This window comes from Micropterus salmoides, unplaced genomic scaffold, assembly GCF_014851395.1.
Source record: "Micropterus salmoides isolate LMB-PRFRI ecotype aquatic unplaced genomic scaffold, ASM1485139v1 Ms_hic_scaffold_16, whole genome shotgun sequence".
NCBI classification, from domain to species: Eukaryota; Metazoa; Chordata; class Actinopteri; order Centrarchiformes; family Centrarchidae; genus Micropterus; species Micropterus salmoides.
This window is the reverse complement of record NW_024040707.1, coordinates 24,410,372-24,424,049: the sequence shown is the minus strand read 5'-3', so window position 1 is coordinate 24,424,049 and position 13,678 is coordinate 24,410,372. Positions and strand designations below refer to the sequence as shown.

The 13,678-nt window shown below is 41.8% G+C and overlaps 1 protein-coding gene across 1 annotated transcript in view; it reads left to right on the top strand.

The window, feature by feature from the left end:
- Positions 1-13,271, top strand: part of LOC119905968 (protein piccolo-like) — a 28,920-nt gene extending 15,649 nt beyond the window's left edge. Inside the window, exon 3 of the mRNA XM_038723412.1 lies at positions 11,789-13,271. Within this exon, the coding sequence (XP_038579340.1) occupies positions 11,789-13,111 (1,323 nt within the window). The 3' untranslated portion in view covers positions 13,112-13,271. The remainder of the gene's footprint in view (positions 1-11,788) is intronic.
- Positions 13,272-13,678: the final 407 nt, after the last annotated feature.

Here is a 13,678-nt window from a genome sequence, read left to right as displayed (position 1 = left end):
AATAGCTTCAACTCTTCTGGGAAGACTGTTCACAAGGTTTAGGAGTGTGTACATGGGAGTTCTTGACCATTTTTTTAGAAGCGCATTTGTGAGGTCAGGCACAGATGTTGGACGAGAAGGCTTGGCTTTCAGTATCCGCTCTTATTCATCCCAAAGGTGTTCTATTAGGTTGGGGTCAGGACTCTGTGCCAGCCAGTCAAGTTCTCCACATCAAACTTGCTCATCCATGTCTTGATGGACCTTGCTTTGTGCACTGGTGCACAGTCATATTGGAACCCAAAGGGGCCATCCCCAAACTGTTGCCACAAAGTTGGGAGCATGAAATTGTCCAAAATGTCTTGGTATGCTGAAGCATTAACAGTTCATTTCACTGGAACTAAGGGGCCAAGCCCAACACTTGAAAAACAATCCGACACCATAATCCCCCTTCCCACAAACTTTACACTTGGCACAATGCAGTCAAGCAAGTACCGTTCTCCTGGCAACCTCCAGACCCGGACTCGTCTGTTGGATTGCCAGACAGAGAAGTGTGATTTGTCACTCCAAAGAACACATCTCCATTGCTCTAGTGTCCAGTGGCGGCGTACTTTACACCACTGCATCCAACGCTTTGCATTGCACTTGGTGATGGAAGGCTTGGATGCAGCTGCTCGGTCATGGAAACCCATTCCTTGAAGCTCTATACAGCACTGTTGTCACACAATGTTTGGAGGTCTGTAGCTATTAGCTCTGCAGAAAGTTGATGACTTCTGCATACTGTATGCCTCAGCATGCGCTGACTCCACTCTGTGATTTTATGTGGCCTACCACTTTGCGGCTGATGTTCTATTGTTCCCAATCGCTTCCATTTTGTTATAATACCACTAACAGTCAATCGTGGAATATTTAGTAGTGAGGAAATTTCACAAATGGACTTATTGCACAGGTGGCAACCTATCTCGGCACCATGCTTGAATTCACTGAGCTCCTGAGAGCGACCTATTCACAAATGTTTGTAGAAGCAGTCTGTGTGCCTAAGTGCTTGATTTTATACACATGTGGCCTCAATTAAATGATTTGGAGGGGTGTCCTAAAACTTGTGGCAATATAGTGTATCTTTATATTTATGTATGCAAAAAGAGTACATAATTGAAGAAATAGAATATGCATGAATGAGCAAAGGAGCATGCAAGCTATGTGTGTGTTGTGTATGTATGACTTTTTACTGTGGGTCTGTAAGTGTGTTTGTGATAGACAATGAATGTAAGGTCTCAACAAGTGGCAGTAATTCCTTCCTGAGGAACTGAGAGAATCTCCATTAATGTGCAGAAGGAAAAAGTACAGGTTGTGACTCTGTGTGTATGTGTGTGTGTGTGAGAGAGAGAGAGAGATCATTCTACTCAAGTGTGATGTGAAGACAGGAGCCAAACACTACAGTATTTGGCATTCAGAGCGAGATAGAGGGAGATTTGCCTGAGAAGTAAAGAAAGAAAGGACAGATTAATCCAAAGTTATTCAGAGCTGGATGGTGGGGTGAGGCGAGTGAGAAAGGAGGTTAAGAGGCTCTCTTTGATTGATAGGAGGTTGATGCTTGCCTTTGGTGACAGGTTTAAACTATCAGCCCCAGTGTCAGTATCCGGTGACAATTATCAAATCTCAACATACCTTGGCAGACAGGAAAGACTTCAGACAGAGAACATGACCACAGGAGGTGAAGAAGACTGATATATTAGAAAATCAAAAATCTTCAAGCGGTTGAGGGCTGGATTCAAAATCACACTGAAGTAAAAAACTGAAATCACAGGCTGATCCAGCTTGAGTGACTTGCATCATGGCAACTCATAATGTGAGCCATTGGGGGTATGGCGCCCATGTGCCTGTATGCACTCCCAACAATATCTGTGAATGACTCCTTACAGACCTGGATCGGGGCGTCAGTGAGCTCCTGGACAGTCTGTTGCGCTACTTGGCGGCTGAAGTTTAATTGACATGAAGTGGTCCCTTAATTCCTTTGAGCAGGATTAAACGTGCAATGATCCTATTGAAAGTGAAGCATGATCTCATCTCTTGGCTGTTTTTCTTACTAGAATCAGCAGTTTCCATGCCAGCTACCCTACAGATTTGAGTCTTGGTGGTTACCTGTGCCATCCCAGGGCACAAACACCAATTAATGCTGCAAGCAGCATTGGACAGGCCCTCACGCCGTGATGTGCAGCAGGGCACGGTGTGGCAGCGGTGCAGTGGCAGGAGGTTAGGAGACACCTCACAAAGTAGTTAAACGTCACCCTCTGTGTCCCCTGTGTGGCGCTACAGAACATCTGCAAATCATATGTTATGTCCCAGTACATCAAGTGTGGACTACACTGACAAAATGTAATTTAAATTAAATGAGGTCCTGTTTACAGTAGGTCGCGACATTGAGTGAATATTTGCATGTAGATGTGTTCAGGGCAGGGCTCTTATCAATCATTGTAAAATTTGTCACAGATGTGAGCATGTACTTTAAAGTACCAACAACCTCTGTTATATGGCAAATCATCAATCTTTGATGCCACCCCACAGACATACCCTTTAAAAAAACTCACAAGTAGTACAACTTTTAATCGTCAATGCCTTTAGATTGCACAGTGAAAAATTCAAGTAGATCAAATTAATTCTCCTGTTGGGTTTAGAGAACTGCTCCTAGAGGGTTTTTGTAGGTCTGGACATGAAACATCTGCCACCCAGAATTCCAAATTAATTGTTTAGAGTGGATCTGACTTTAAGTTACATTGTATTATTTATTATTAAATAATAGCAATAATTATTATTATTTAATTTAAATCTTGATGCCATTTTAACCCTTATCCCCAACATAAGTGTGATGCACAAACTGCATCCAAAGCTATCCATATAAAGCTGTGCACAAGTTTTACAGACACAACCTCCCAGTGTCAGAAATGACTCCAAAGAGCTCCATCAAGCAGAAGAAGAATTCTCTTCTACTGCTGACAAGATCACAGCAATGATTGCAGCCCCCCAAATCAGACATTTTAAATGTGAGCATCCTGGAATTATTTTATAAACATTTGAGGTATGTGTACTTCCAGGGCAAGAATGCACCAGGTGTGAAAGAAACCCCCATCTTTAAGTCCTTGTTCTTACAGAACCTTTACCCATGTGTGCACACTGACATTGTACTTAGGACACATCAAGGTAACCTCTCAATGTAGGACATAAGGAAGGTGACACAGGAGGCTTGGGAAACTCTTTGCTTCCAAGGCAATGGGAAAAACCACTGAGCCTACCATCTCAAAACTGTAGCATCACCCAGACCTACTGCCTCAAAAATCACCTTCACAACAGCTCAAAGGGGGTGACAAAATAGCACCAATTCACAACAACAGTTACAGTATCTCACAAAAGTTAGTACACCCCTCACACTGGTGTAAATATTTGATTATATCTTTTCATGTGACAACACTGAAGAAATTACACTGTTCTACAATCAGAATCAGAAAGAACTTTATTGCCTAGTAGTGTTTTTTTACATGTATGAGGAATTTGCTTTGGAGATAAGGTGTTACACTTAAACAATCATACAGTTGATAAATAAATGTAGAAATATATAAATGTGCAATAATGAGATGATATAAATAAATAAATTGACAAAATATAAAACATAGAAGAATAACTATTAACACTTAACAAACAACAAATATGTGCAATATACCGGGTATGTGCAATGATGTGAAATGAAATAATATTTACATGTGCAAAGATATACAGTATTTGAGAGGGAAGGGGGAAGTGTCAGTGAGGCACCTGGGGCCTTGTTAATGAGGCTAGCTGCAGAAGGTAGAAGCTGTTTTTATGGCGAGAGATTTTGTTCCTGATGGACCACAGCCTCCTGCCTGACTGTTACAGTTTGTTACCGGGATGGGAGAGGTCAGCTGCAATCTTTCCTGCATGCCTCAGAGTCCTGGAGGTGTACAGGTCCTGAAGAGATAGAAGACTGCAGCCAATCACCTTCTCTGCAGAGTGAATGATAACGAGATGGTGATGGAGGAGGTGAGGATGGAGTCAATGATGACAGCGTAGAAGTGCACCATCATTGTCTTTGGCAGGCTGAACTTCTTCAACTGCCACAGGAAGTGCATCCTCTGTTGGGCCTTCTTGGTGAAGGAGGTGATGCTCAGCTCCCACTTGAGGTCCTGGGAGATGATGGTGCCCAGGAAGCGGAAGGAGTCCACAGTGGTGACTAGGAATTCACACAGGATGATGGGGGAGGGTGGGGCTGTGCTCTTTCTGAAGTCCACTGCCATCTCTACTGTCTTCAGAGGGTTGAGCTCCAGGTGGTTCTGGCTGCACCAGTTGACCAGATGGTCAATCTCCCACCTGTGGGCAGACTCATCCCCAACAGAGATGAGCCGGATGAGGGTGGTGTCATCCGCAAACTTCAGGAGCTTGTCCTGCAGCAGGGTGCAGGATGCAGGGTGAGCCAGATGATGGTGTTGAAAGCAGAGCTGAAATCCACAAACAGGATCCTGGTGTAGGTTCCTGGAGAGTCCAGGTGCTGGAGGATGAAGTGAAGGGTCAATGTAAAGTAGTGAGTGTACAGCTTGTATAAAAGTGTAAATTTGCTGTCCCCTCAAAATAACATAACATCATACAGCTATTAATGTCTAGGCACTGGCAACAAAAGTGAGTACACCCCTATGTGAAAATGTCCAAATTGGGCCCAAAGTGTCAATATTTTGTGTTACCACCATTATTTTCCAGCACTGCCATAACCCTCTTGGGCATGGAGTTCACCAGAGCTTCACAGGTTGCCACTGGAGACCTCTTCCACTCCTCCATGCGCTCCTCCACATTCTGTTTGAGGATGCTACACAGATGCTCAATAGGGTTTTAGCAGTGTCATTTCTTCAGTGTTGTCACATTAAAAGATGTAATCAAATATTTACAAAAATGTGAAGGGTGTACTCACTGTTTTGAGATACTGTGTTTAATTGCACTTTTCCTGTAGAGCAGGTGTAGACCATACTTTCTGTGATATTATTTACAGACTCAACATTTCCCACCATGAGCAAGCACATAGCGACAGAGGCAACGATAAACTTCCTTTTAAGAGGCAGAACCCTTGAGTTGGGGGACGAGGGAAAGAGAGAGAGAGAGACAGAGGGCTGAGAGGGTGCGGGGGAGCAGCCAACACAATATTCACACAGAAATACAAACAGTGAAGATAGTAGTGGTACAGACTGAAAATGAATAATAGTGATAATTATAGTAATGTTAAGGATAATAATAACAATAGAACTAGTAATAATGTAGCAAAGGGTGTCTAGCAGAAACATGGTAGGTGCAGGCGACTTGCAACCATAGATCCAGATTCCTCAGCTCCAGAGCCAGAAACACCTGTAGAAAGCGATTGGAGGAGAGGGAAGAGGAAGCACTAGACTGCGGGAAGGGGAAGAAGTTGAATTAGTAACATGCATTAATGGGATAAGGTTGCAGACAGATGGAGAGAGAGAGGAGGAGAGAGGAGCTCAGTGCATCATGGGAAATCCCCCGGCAGTCTAGGCCTATAGCAGCATAACTAAGGGATGGTTCTGGACTCACCTGAGCCAGCCCTAATTATAAGCTTTATCAAAGAGGAAAATCTTAAGCCTACTCTTAAATATGGAGATGGTGTCTGCCTCCTGAACCCAAAATGGAACCTCGTACTACAAGAGAGGAGCCTGATGGCTAAAGGCTCTGGCTCCCATTCTACTTTTGGAGACTCTAAGAAAAAAGTAACTCTTCATTCTAGGAATGCAGTGCTCAGGTTGGGTAATAAGGTACAATGAGCTCTTTAAGATAAGATGGTGCCTTACCATAAAGAGCAGAAGGGTTATAAATTCTATTCTAGGTTTTACAGGGAGCCAGTGCAGAGAAGCTAAAACAGGAGAAATATGATTTATTTTCCTGTTTCCTGTGCTGTAGCATTCTGGATCAGCTGAGGAGTCTTAACAGACTTTTTTGAGCTGCCAGATAATAAAGAATTGCTGTGATCCAGAAGTACAAAATGCATGGACTAGTTTTTCCACAGCATTTTGAGACATGTAGGTGAAAAAAAGTGGTCCTTGAAGTTTCATTAATGTGAGATTTAAAGGACATGTCCTGATCAAACATAACTCCTCACGGTTGTGCTGGAGGCCAGGGCGATGCCAACTAGAGTAACTATATCTTTAAATAATGCATCTCTAAGGTGTTTGATCGATAGATACAATTGAGTATCATCTGCATAACAATGAAAGTTTATGGAGAGTTTCATGATAATATTGCCTGAAGGAAGCATATATAAGGGGAACTGGATTGGTCCCAGCACAGATCCCTGCAGAACTCCGTTATTAACTTTGGCGTCCATGGAGGATTCATCGTTAACATGTATAAATTGAGATTGCTCTGTTACATAGGACTTAAACCAGCTTAAAGTGGTTCCTTTAATTCCAATTAATTGTTCCAGTCTCTGTAATATCATGTGATGATCAATAGTATGAAATGCAGCATTAGATCTAATAAGACCAGTACAGAGGCAAGTCCTTTGTCTGATGCAATTAGAAGGTCATTTATTATTTTCACCAGTGCTGTCGCTGTGACATAATTTACTCCAAATCCTAAAATCTTGTTCTTATTTTCCTCTATTAAATTCGAGTAATACGCAACTCTGACATTACGGAAGGCCTTCCTATAAGTTTTAAGACTATCTTGCCAGATTAAACGAGATTCTTCCAGATTGGTGGAAAGCTATTTCCTTTCAATTTTAGGTGATGTTTGCTTTAATTTGCGAGTTTTGGTGTTTGCCATGGAGCTAACGGTCTTTGTTTTTTATATCTTCTTTTTTAGAGAGGCAACAGAGTCGAGTGTCATTCACTGTGAGCCTGAAGCACTATCAATCTGATCAATTTGGGAAGGACTGAAATTAGCATTAGAAAAATTTAGCAAATTAGCACATTATATTGAGACATGGTAATGAATAAAAAGCTGATGGAATTACTTCCTAAAATTTCTTTAAATTTAGCTGCCTGCAGATAGACAGCTAGTCTAAGAATTTTTGGCTTATGGCGTGTGGAGCTCCTGAGCTCATTGACTATTCAATTGATGACCAAAAAACAGCAGGAGGGCATTGAGTGTGACTTCCATGTCTACCAACTCTGTAGAGATAGACATTCTCACTGTAGAGGCTGTAGAAGGCCCAACAGTATAACAAGCCAATAGACCGTTCAGATGATGACCACAGCCTCTCTGACCCCAGTTCAGGACATGGTTATAATCCATCAGACAGTGAAAGCACCACTGAATACCCTCTGCCTATGTTACCTGGAGTGGTACAGCCCTGAGGCAGGAGTAAAAAGAAACTTAAAGCACAGGAACTTTTCACTGTCATAGTTAACCACAGAATCCCCTGTACTTACAGTAACACAGATACTAGCTTAGCATAACTTACTTTTCTTAAAGTTACATTGGCAAAATTGAATTTGTTAGCAATAGTAACAAACTCAAAACACATGAAATCAGTAATAGTTAATCACACTACTTATTATTTGGAAATTAATTTTTATTCTTCCTTAAGTAATTCATACTGCAGCCTAAACTGTAAACTTCATGTAAGTGAAAATTACAGGTCTAGTATAGACTGCTGCAGACACCTCAGATGTCAGGTGGAGCTTTAATCAAGGTAAATGCATTTTGGCGTATATCTCCCACACAGTATGTTGCACATTCTTATTTCCACGTGTTCACTGAATTGAGCTGCGTCTTGTGATGTACGTCCATTTCTTGCAAAGAAAAATCATGATAAAAACATTATTAAAATAATTTTGATGATCCAATAAAAGCCCAACCTATAAAGAAACAACTTCCTGTAGGTTACGGTCAAAACAGGAAGTGATGTCATAGCTCCACAGAGGTCTGTCCGATTAACACAAAATTTAGGTCAGTACTTTTGACCTGTACTTTAATGCTTTGAGGTACAGACATTATCAAAGCTATCATGTGACAGGGCAATAGGCCTGAGACAGTTTTGAATGGTCAGATGATGTTATTTTTAATAAACAAGGTGTTGTCCGCATTATTATGTGATCTCTATTATCCATCTGCAAACAGAAATAATGTCCCCCAATTTATTTTATGTTATAGCAGTTAGTATACTAGAAATGTATGTTAGCATAACACCATGAAAGAAGGGGAAAAAAAGGTTAATTATAATAATTTAATTCTTTGTTTTTGAAAATGTCTCTAGGACCACAAATTGTTTTATTCTTTCCCATCTTTTCATTGTGATTTGCATTGTCAACAGCAAACTAAAAAATCAAGTGAATTTACTCTGTATTCTGATCTTTGAATATCCAGGTGTAAATAATAAAATCAATGATGTCTGAATCAAAAAATATTCTCCATAATCATATTAACAACACCTGTGTCTTTCATACTATGGCATGTCAGCATGTTGTGAAAAAGCAAATGCACATTTTATTGTTCTTAGACAAGTAAGCTATATTAACTACTAATTAAAAAGATCTGATTGAGGTAATGTTTCACCACCAAGCTTAATATAGACTTTTATAGAATCTTCTCCCCCACCCACTCACTTGTAGCACTCTCCTCCCGATTTAGCTATTGTATTAACTGCCAGATGTTACATTTTCAGTTGTTACATGCTGCAAAGCCCCATTACGTCTCAGTGGGAGTCCTTGGTTAAAGACGAAATGAGAAATCAATGAACAAAAAGTGTAGTTTTGTGCTGCTGCTTTAAGGGCGCATATATCACCTGATTGCATTATGCCATTGCACAGACAACGCTTCCAGCTGAAAATGTTTCTATTTTACTGCATTTCAAGCTCTATATTGTAGTTTTGTGACTCCTGCATGGTAGCTTTGTATGTCTCAAAGTAAAAAATAAAAACATTCTAGCACTTCATGCAGGCCGTAATTTCAGCCTCTGTCTGAAACAAGCTGTAGATGCTCCTGTCCCCATAAGCCTACTGTCTTCTGATTGGCCAAGACCCTAAAGCGTGCCCTGGGGAAGTGGAAGAGGCTAGATTGAATGTGTTTGAATGCATGCTTCTGTGTACACTATCAAAACACCGGTTTGTTATTTCCCAAACTATTGTTTACAATATAAACACAAATGGCACATTCTCATATGTACATGTTCGAGCCAGAATCCAATCCAGACTTTAATGTTGGACAGCAAGAAAATCCGCAGCCACAATGGTTACAGCAGGACACCTCTGCTTGGTGCAGCTAGCTCATGTGCAAATCACCATTAGCTCCCTAAAAACTTGCTACATCCAATGAAACTGGGTTCAGAAGGCATTAAGTTTGATTATCAATACCAAAGTCCTTTTAGGCAAGTCATGCCACTCGGCCGCTATCTTGGCAACGCCTCCAGGCAGCTATTTTGGACTAACAAGACCAGGCTCCTATCTGAATGAATGGGGAGAGAGCCAGGAATGCACTTTCACTGGTCACCGGGACATAAAAACTACATGAATAGAATCAGCATTAAAATCTGATAAAAATCGCTGTAAAAGTTTGACAACTTTGCCCCAAAATAAGGTTTGAAAAGTGTTTTTCCCGACCGGTTCTACTTCTACTACGGATGCGTCACCACTTCCATGCGTGGGCAGTAGAAATAAAACAGACCCATATGTCAGTAGAACCACACAATTGGCTGAAATATGTTTCCCACTTTGGCTGTTAAAAGCAGATGATTGGCTTTCTAGCGGGAGGGGCAGGATAACCGCCATCTTTACCATTACAGGCTTTCCCCATAGAGTTGTATGGTGAATGTGATTGAGTGGCGTGTGTCCTCTAAAATGTCCCTGTCGATATATAACCTTTACAACCGAAAGGCACTTTCTTAACAACATATTGAACAACTTCAACTACAAAAGACTGCCGTGTTGTTCTACGCTGCATGTTTGACAGAAATATGATATTTTGGCTCACAGAGATTTTTTAAAATATGTTTACCACAACATTTTAAACTTTGGCCACATTTTACATGAACATCCGACATTGTAACATTATAGATATGCCAGAAAATACAGAAAAGCTTAATAGGTCACCTTTAAACCTACTGTCACACATGCTTCACACTAAACAGTATGCACTGTGTTCACTCAAATTATTTTGTTAATAACCAGCAAACAGTTGAGGCTGCAGGATACCGATACAGCACAAATATGGCAATAATTTCAAGGCTACTTTTTATTGTAACTACATAACATATATATATATATATATATATATATAACCTATTCTATAAATATTTGTAACATATGTGTTATGCCTGGTAAAATCAAATCCTTCGCAACTTGATTCTTCATCACCTGTTAGCAACAGGACTCAGGTTTGTAAAGGAGTCACTGGTTTTAACCACAATGAAGAAGATGTGGATATCCTGTTCTGCTGTGCTGTTGATTAAGACTTGATGAGAGCTGAAGTGCTGCCTGGATTCTAAAACAGCTGACTCCTCTCCCTCTATTGTTCGCTTCCTGTCCATCTCATCCCTACTCTTTCCTGTCGCTCCATCCCTTGCTCTATCCTATTCTATCTATTCCTTGATGTGTCTCTTGTGATGTTGCTTAAAAAGCAGAGGAATGGAGAGGGCCAAAGGATTAAAAACAAATATCCAGCTACCCTTTTCTTTCTCAGTATGTATCTCTCTTCATCTTCCTCTCGCCATCTTCATCATATGTAATTATGGCAACACAACATGGGAGGATTAGTTTCAGCTTTTCAAGGAACAAGGCTGACATTTTTCAACCTGATCAAAGAGAGAACAGTAAAATGGGGAAAAAGAGGGGAAACAACAAAAATGGAAAGTGTAAGGGGGAAAATAGAGGGGACATGAAGAAGAGAAAAAACAGGGAGAAGAGAAGCAAGAGTATATAAAAGACAGCTACAAAGTAAATATTTAAGGAGGATGTCAGGCTCTAGCAGTGGCTGTAGCCGCTAAGTCAACAGAACATGGGATCATGCTGTAAAGCTAGAAAGACTCCCGTATTTTACCATTCTTTCCAGCTGTTGTTTAAATATTTTTTCATATATGTCCCATATTTTTAAACTTTCTAAAAGAAAATTAAAAAACCCCGCTGGCTGTATTTGATATGTTTCCTACATTCACCCCCAATGTATGTAATACATTAGCTGTAACCACTCGTCAATCACTCAAACTGCACCTGCCAATAAAACAAACGAAGAAGAATGCCCGAAGAATAACAGCAGCATGAGCATTCAAGGATGGATGAATGTGAGAGGGATGGAGTACCTGCCAAAAAGGCTACAATTTTGTGAAAGTATCTCAAAAAATTAGTGAATCATAGTGATTACATATCATATGTTTATATCTATACTGTCCTGGTTTCAGCATGAAGATGTGTCTTACATCACTAAAGCAAACTTACAATGGTCATTACCTCTTTAACCTTACTGATGCAGTCAAGCACGTACACCTCTTGTGCTGCCAATCATTGTTCAAACCAACAGAAACATTTCTTAAATTTCAGTGGAAATACCAAAGATATCAAATACGTTAGGAATTATGTATCAATACATCTAGAATGTGTCCATTTCATGGATTGATACAGTCATAACAAAAGTTTTAGGTTGAAACATTTCACTCAGTGTAATTACATAGCTCCAATGAAGAGTCGGAATAAGCTGATACATAATATGTGTGTGATATTGTCAAACAGACAAACTAAAGTGATTTTTCCAAGGAAATATAGATTTTAAGAGGTTGAAAATGACATCAAACCTGTCTGTTTTCTGTTTGCAGGTCCAGGAGTGGCTGTGTCTGAATTGTCAGATGCAGAGAGCTCTTGGCATTGATATGACCACGCCTCGCTCTAAGAGCCAACAGCAGATTCACTCGCCTTCCCACCAAGCCAAACACATTGTCCAGCCTCAGCAATCTGCACCTCAGCCAACACAGCCAGCAGCAGCACAGCCCAAACGTTTGGCAGAGAGTCAGCCCACCCAGCAGCAGCAGCAGCAGCAGCAGCAGCAGCAGCAGCAGCAGCAGCAGCCCTACAGCGAGATACATCCCTACTCCCAGTCCCAGCAGAATCCCCGATCTCAGCCCGAGTCATACCCTGCGACTCAGCCAGGGCCCCAGACTCAACCTCATACCTCCCCAGGCTTGCAGAGACACGCAGTCCCCGGTGGCCACCAGACTCAGACAGTGCCTTTTCAGCAGGGCATGAGGTCTGACCTGTACTCCCAGGGAGGTTCAGGAGCTCCAGGAGCTGTCAGAGGTCTCACAGGAGGCCCCAACCAGCCTGGGGGTCCTCGAATTCCCCACACTGGCGCTGTACCCCTGCCTGGCTTGACCAAGGCACGCTCCCAGTCTGATTTGGGTGTTGGTTCTCAAATGTACCAGTCTAAAGAGTGGCGCCTTGATCAGACCAGAAGCACTGGCTCCTCCCCAGTCCACAGGCCTCAGAGTCAAGCACCTCCTCCTGCCCAGGATGGCCTGACCAAACTGTTTGGCTTTGGGGCATCGCTGCTCAATCAGGCTAGTACCCTGATCAGTGTTGACCCTCTACCCACCGCCTCCACCCAGCCAAACCCTGCACAAAGCAAGGTGCAGTTCAGTAATGCAACTCCTGACAACAGGCAGCAACAAGGGGCCCCTGGCACCAAACCATTTGGTATGGGTGGCCCTCATGCCCCGAGCCAAATCGGAGGCCCTTATCCACCTGGCCAAATGGGGGGTCCTCATGTGCCGAACCAAATGGGAGTTGTCCCAATGGGTGGACCACATGCACCAACCCAGAAGCAGAAGACCATACCCAATCAACAAGGAATTCTGCAACAACAGTCGCACACGCATCATCAAAAACAAATGGAAGGACAACAACATCAGCAAACACCTGTTCATCTGCAGGAACAGAAGCACGAGCCTGTGGTGGCTCCTGTACCTGCTCCAGAGCCTGTGAAGCCCAAAGTGAACTGTCCTATTTGTAAAACAGAGCTGAACATCGGCAGCTCTGACCCATCCAACTATAACACCTGTACACAGTGTCACAGCCAAGTATGTAACCTGTGTGGCTTCAACCCCATGCCACATCTGGTGGAGGTAAGAGGAGTGTTACAGTAAAGTCACTCATACACAGATGCAGGTATATTCAATTCAATTTTTCATATAGGCCTAGTGCCAATCCATAACAAAAATGATCTCATTGCACTTTTCATATAGAGCAAGTCTAGACTGTACTCTTTGTTATATTCATAACAGACACCCAACAGTTCCCAAAATGAGCAAGCACTTGGCGACAGAAGCAAGGAAAAAACACAATAGGGTTTTACCACTTCATGTATAAAGATGGATGGACTGGGAGAGAAGTGCAGAATGAAGAAAATCTTAGGAAGAAACAGATGAAAGTAAAGACAGGAAGAAGCAAAGATGCGTGTAGGTTAGTCAGGCAGATTGAGAATGACTCATGTTGTACTTTAAAGCAGCATGATGACTTAACTGTCTTTGGGGAGTATAGTTGTTCATGACATTGTACTGTAATGTACAATAATTGCCTCAAGATATACCTTAAGTTAATATCCAGGGTTAATTGTAAGTGCTACTGTTGTGTACAGGACCCTGAAAAGCATAAATACACAGTGCAAAAAGAATGGTTCAAAACGTTTTTTAGGCCCTGAGAATCAACACTAT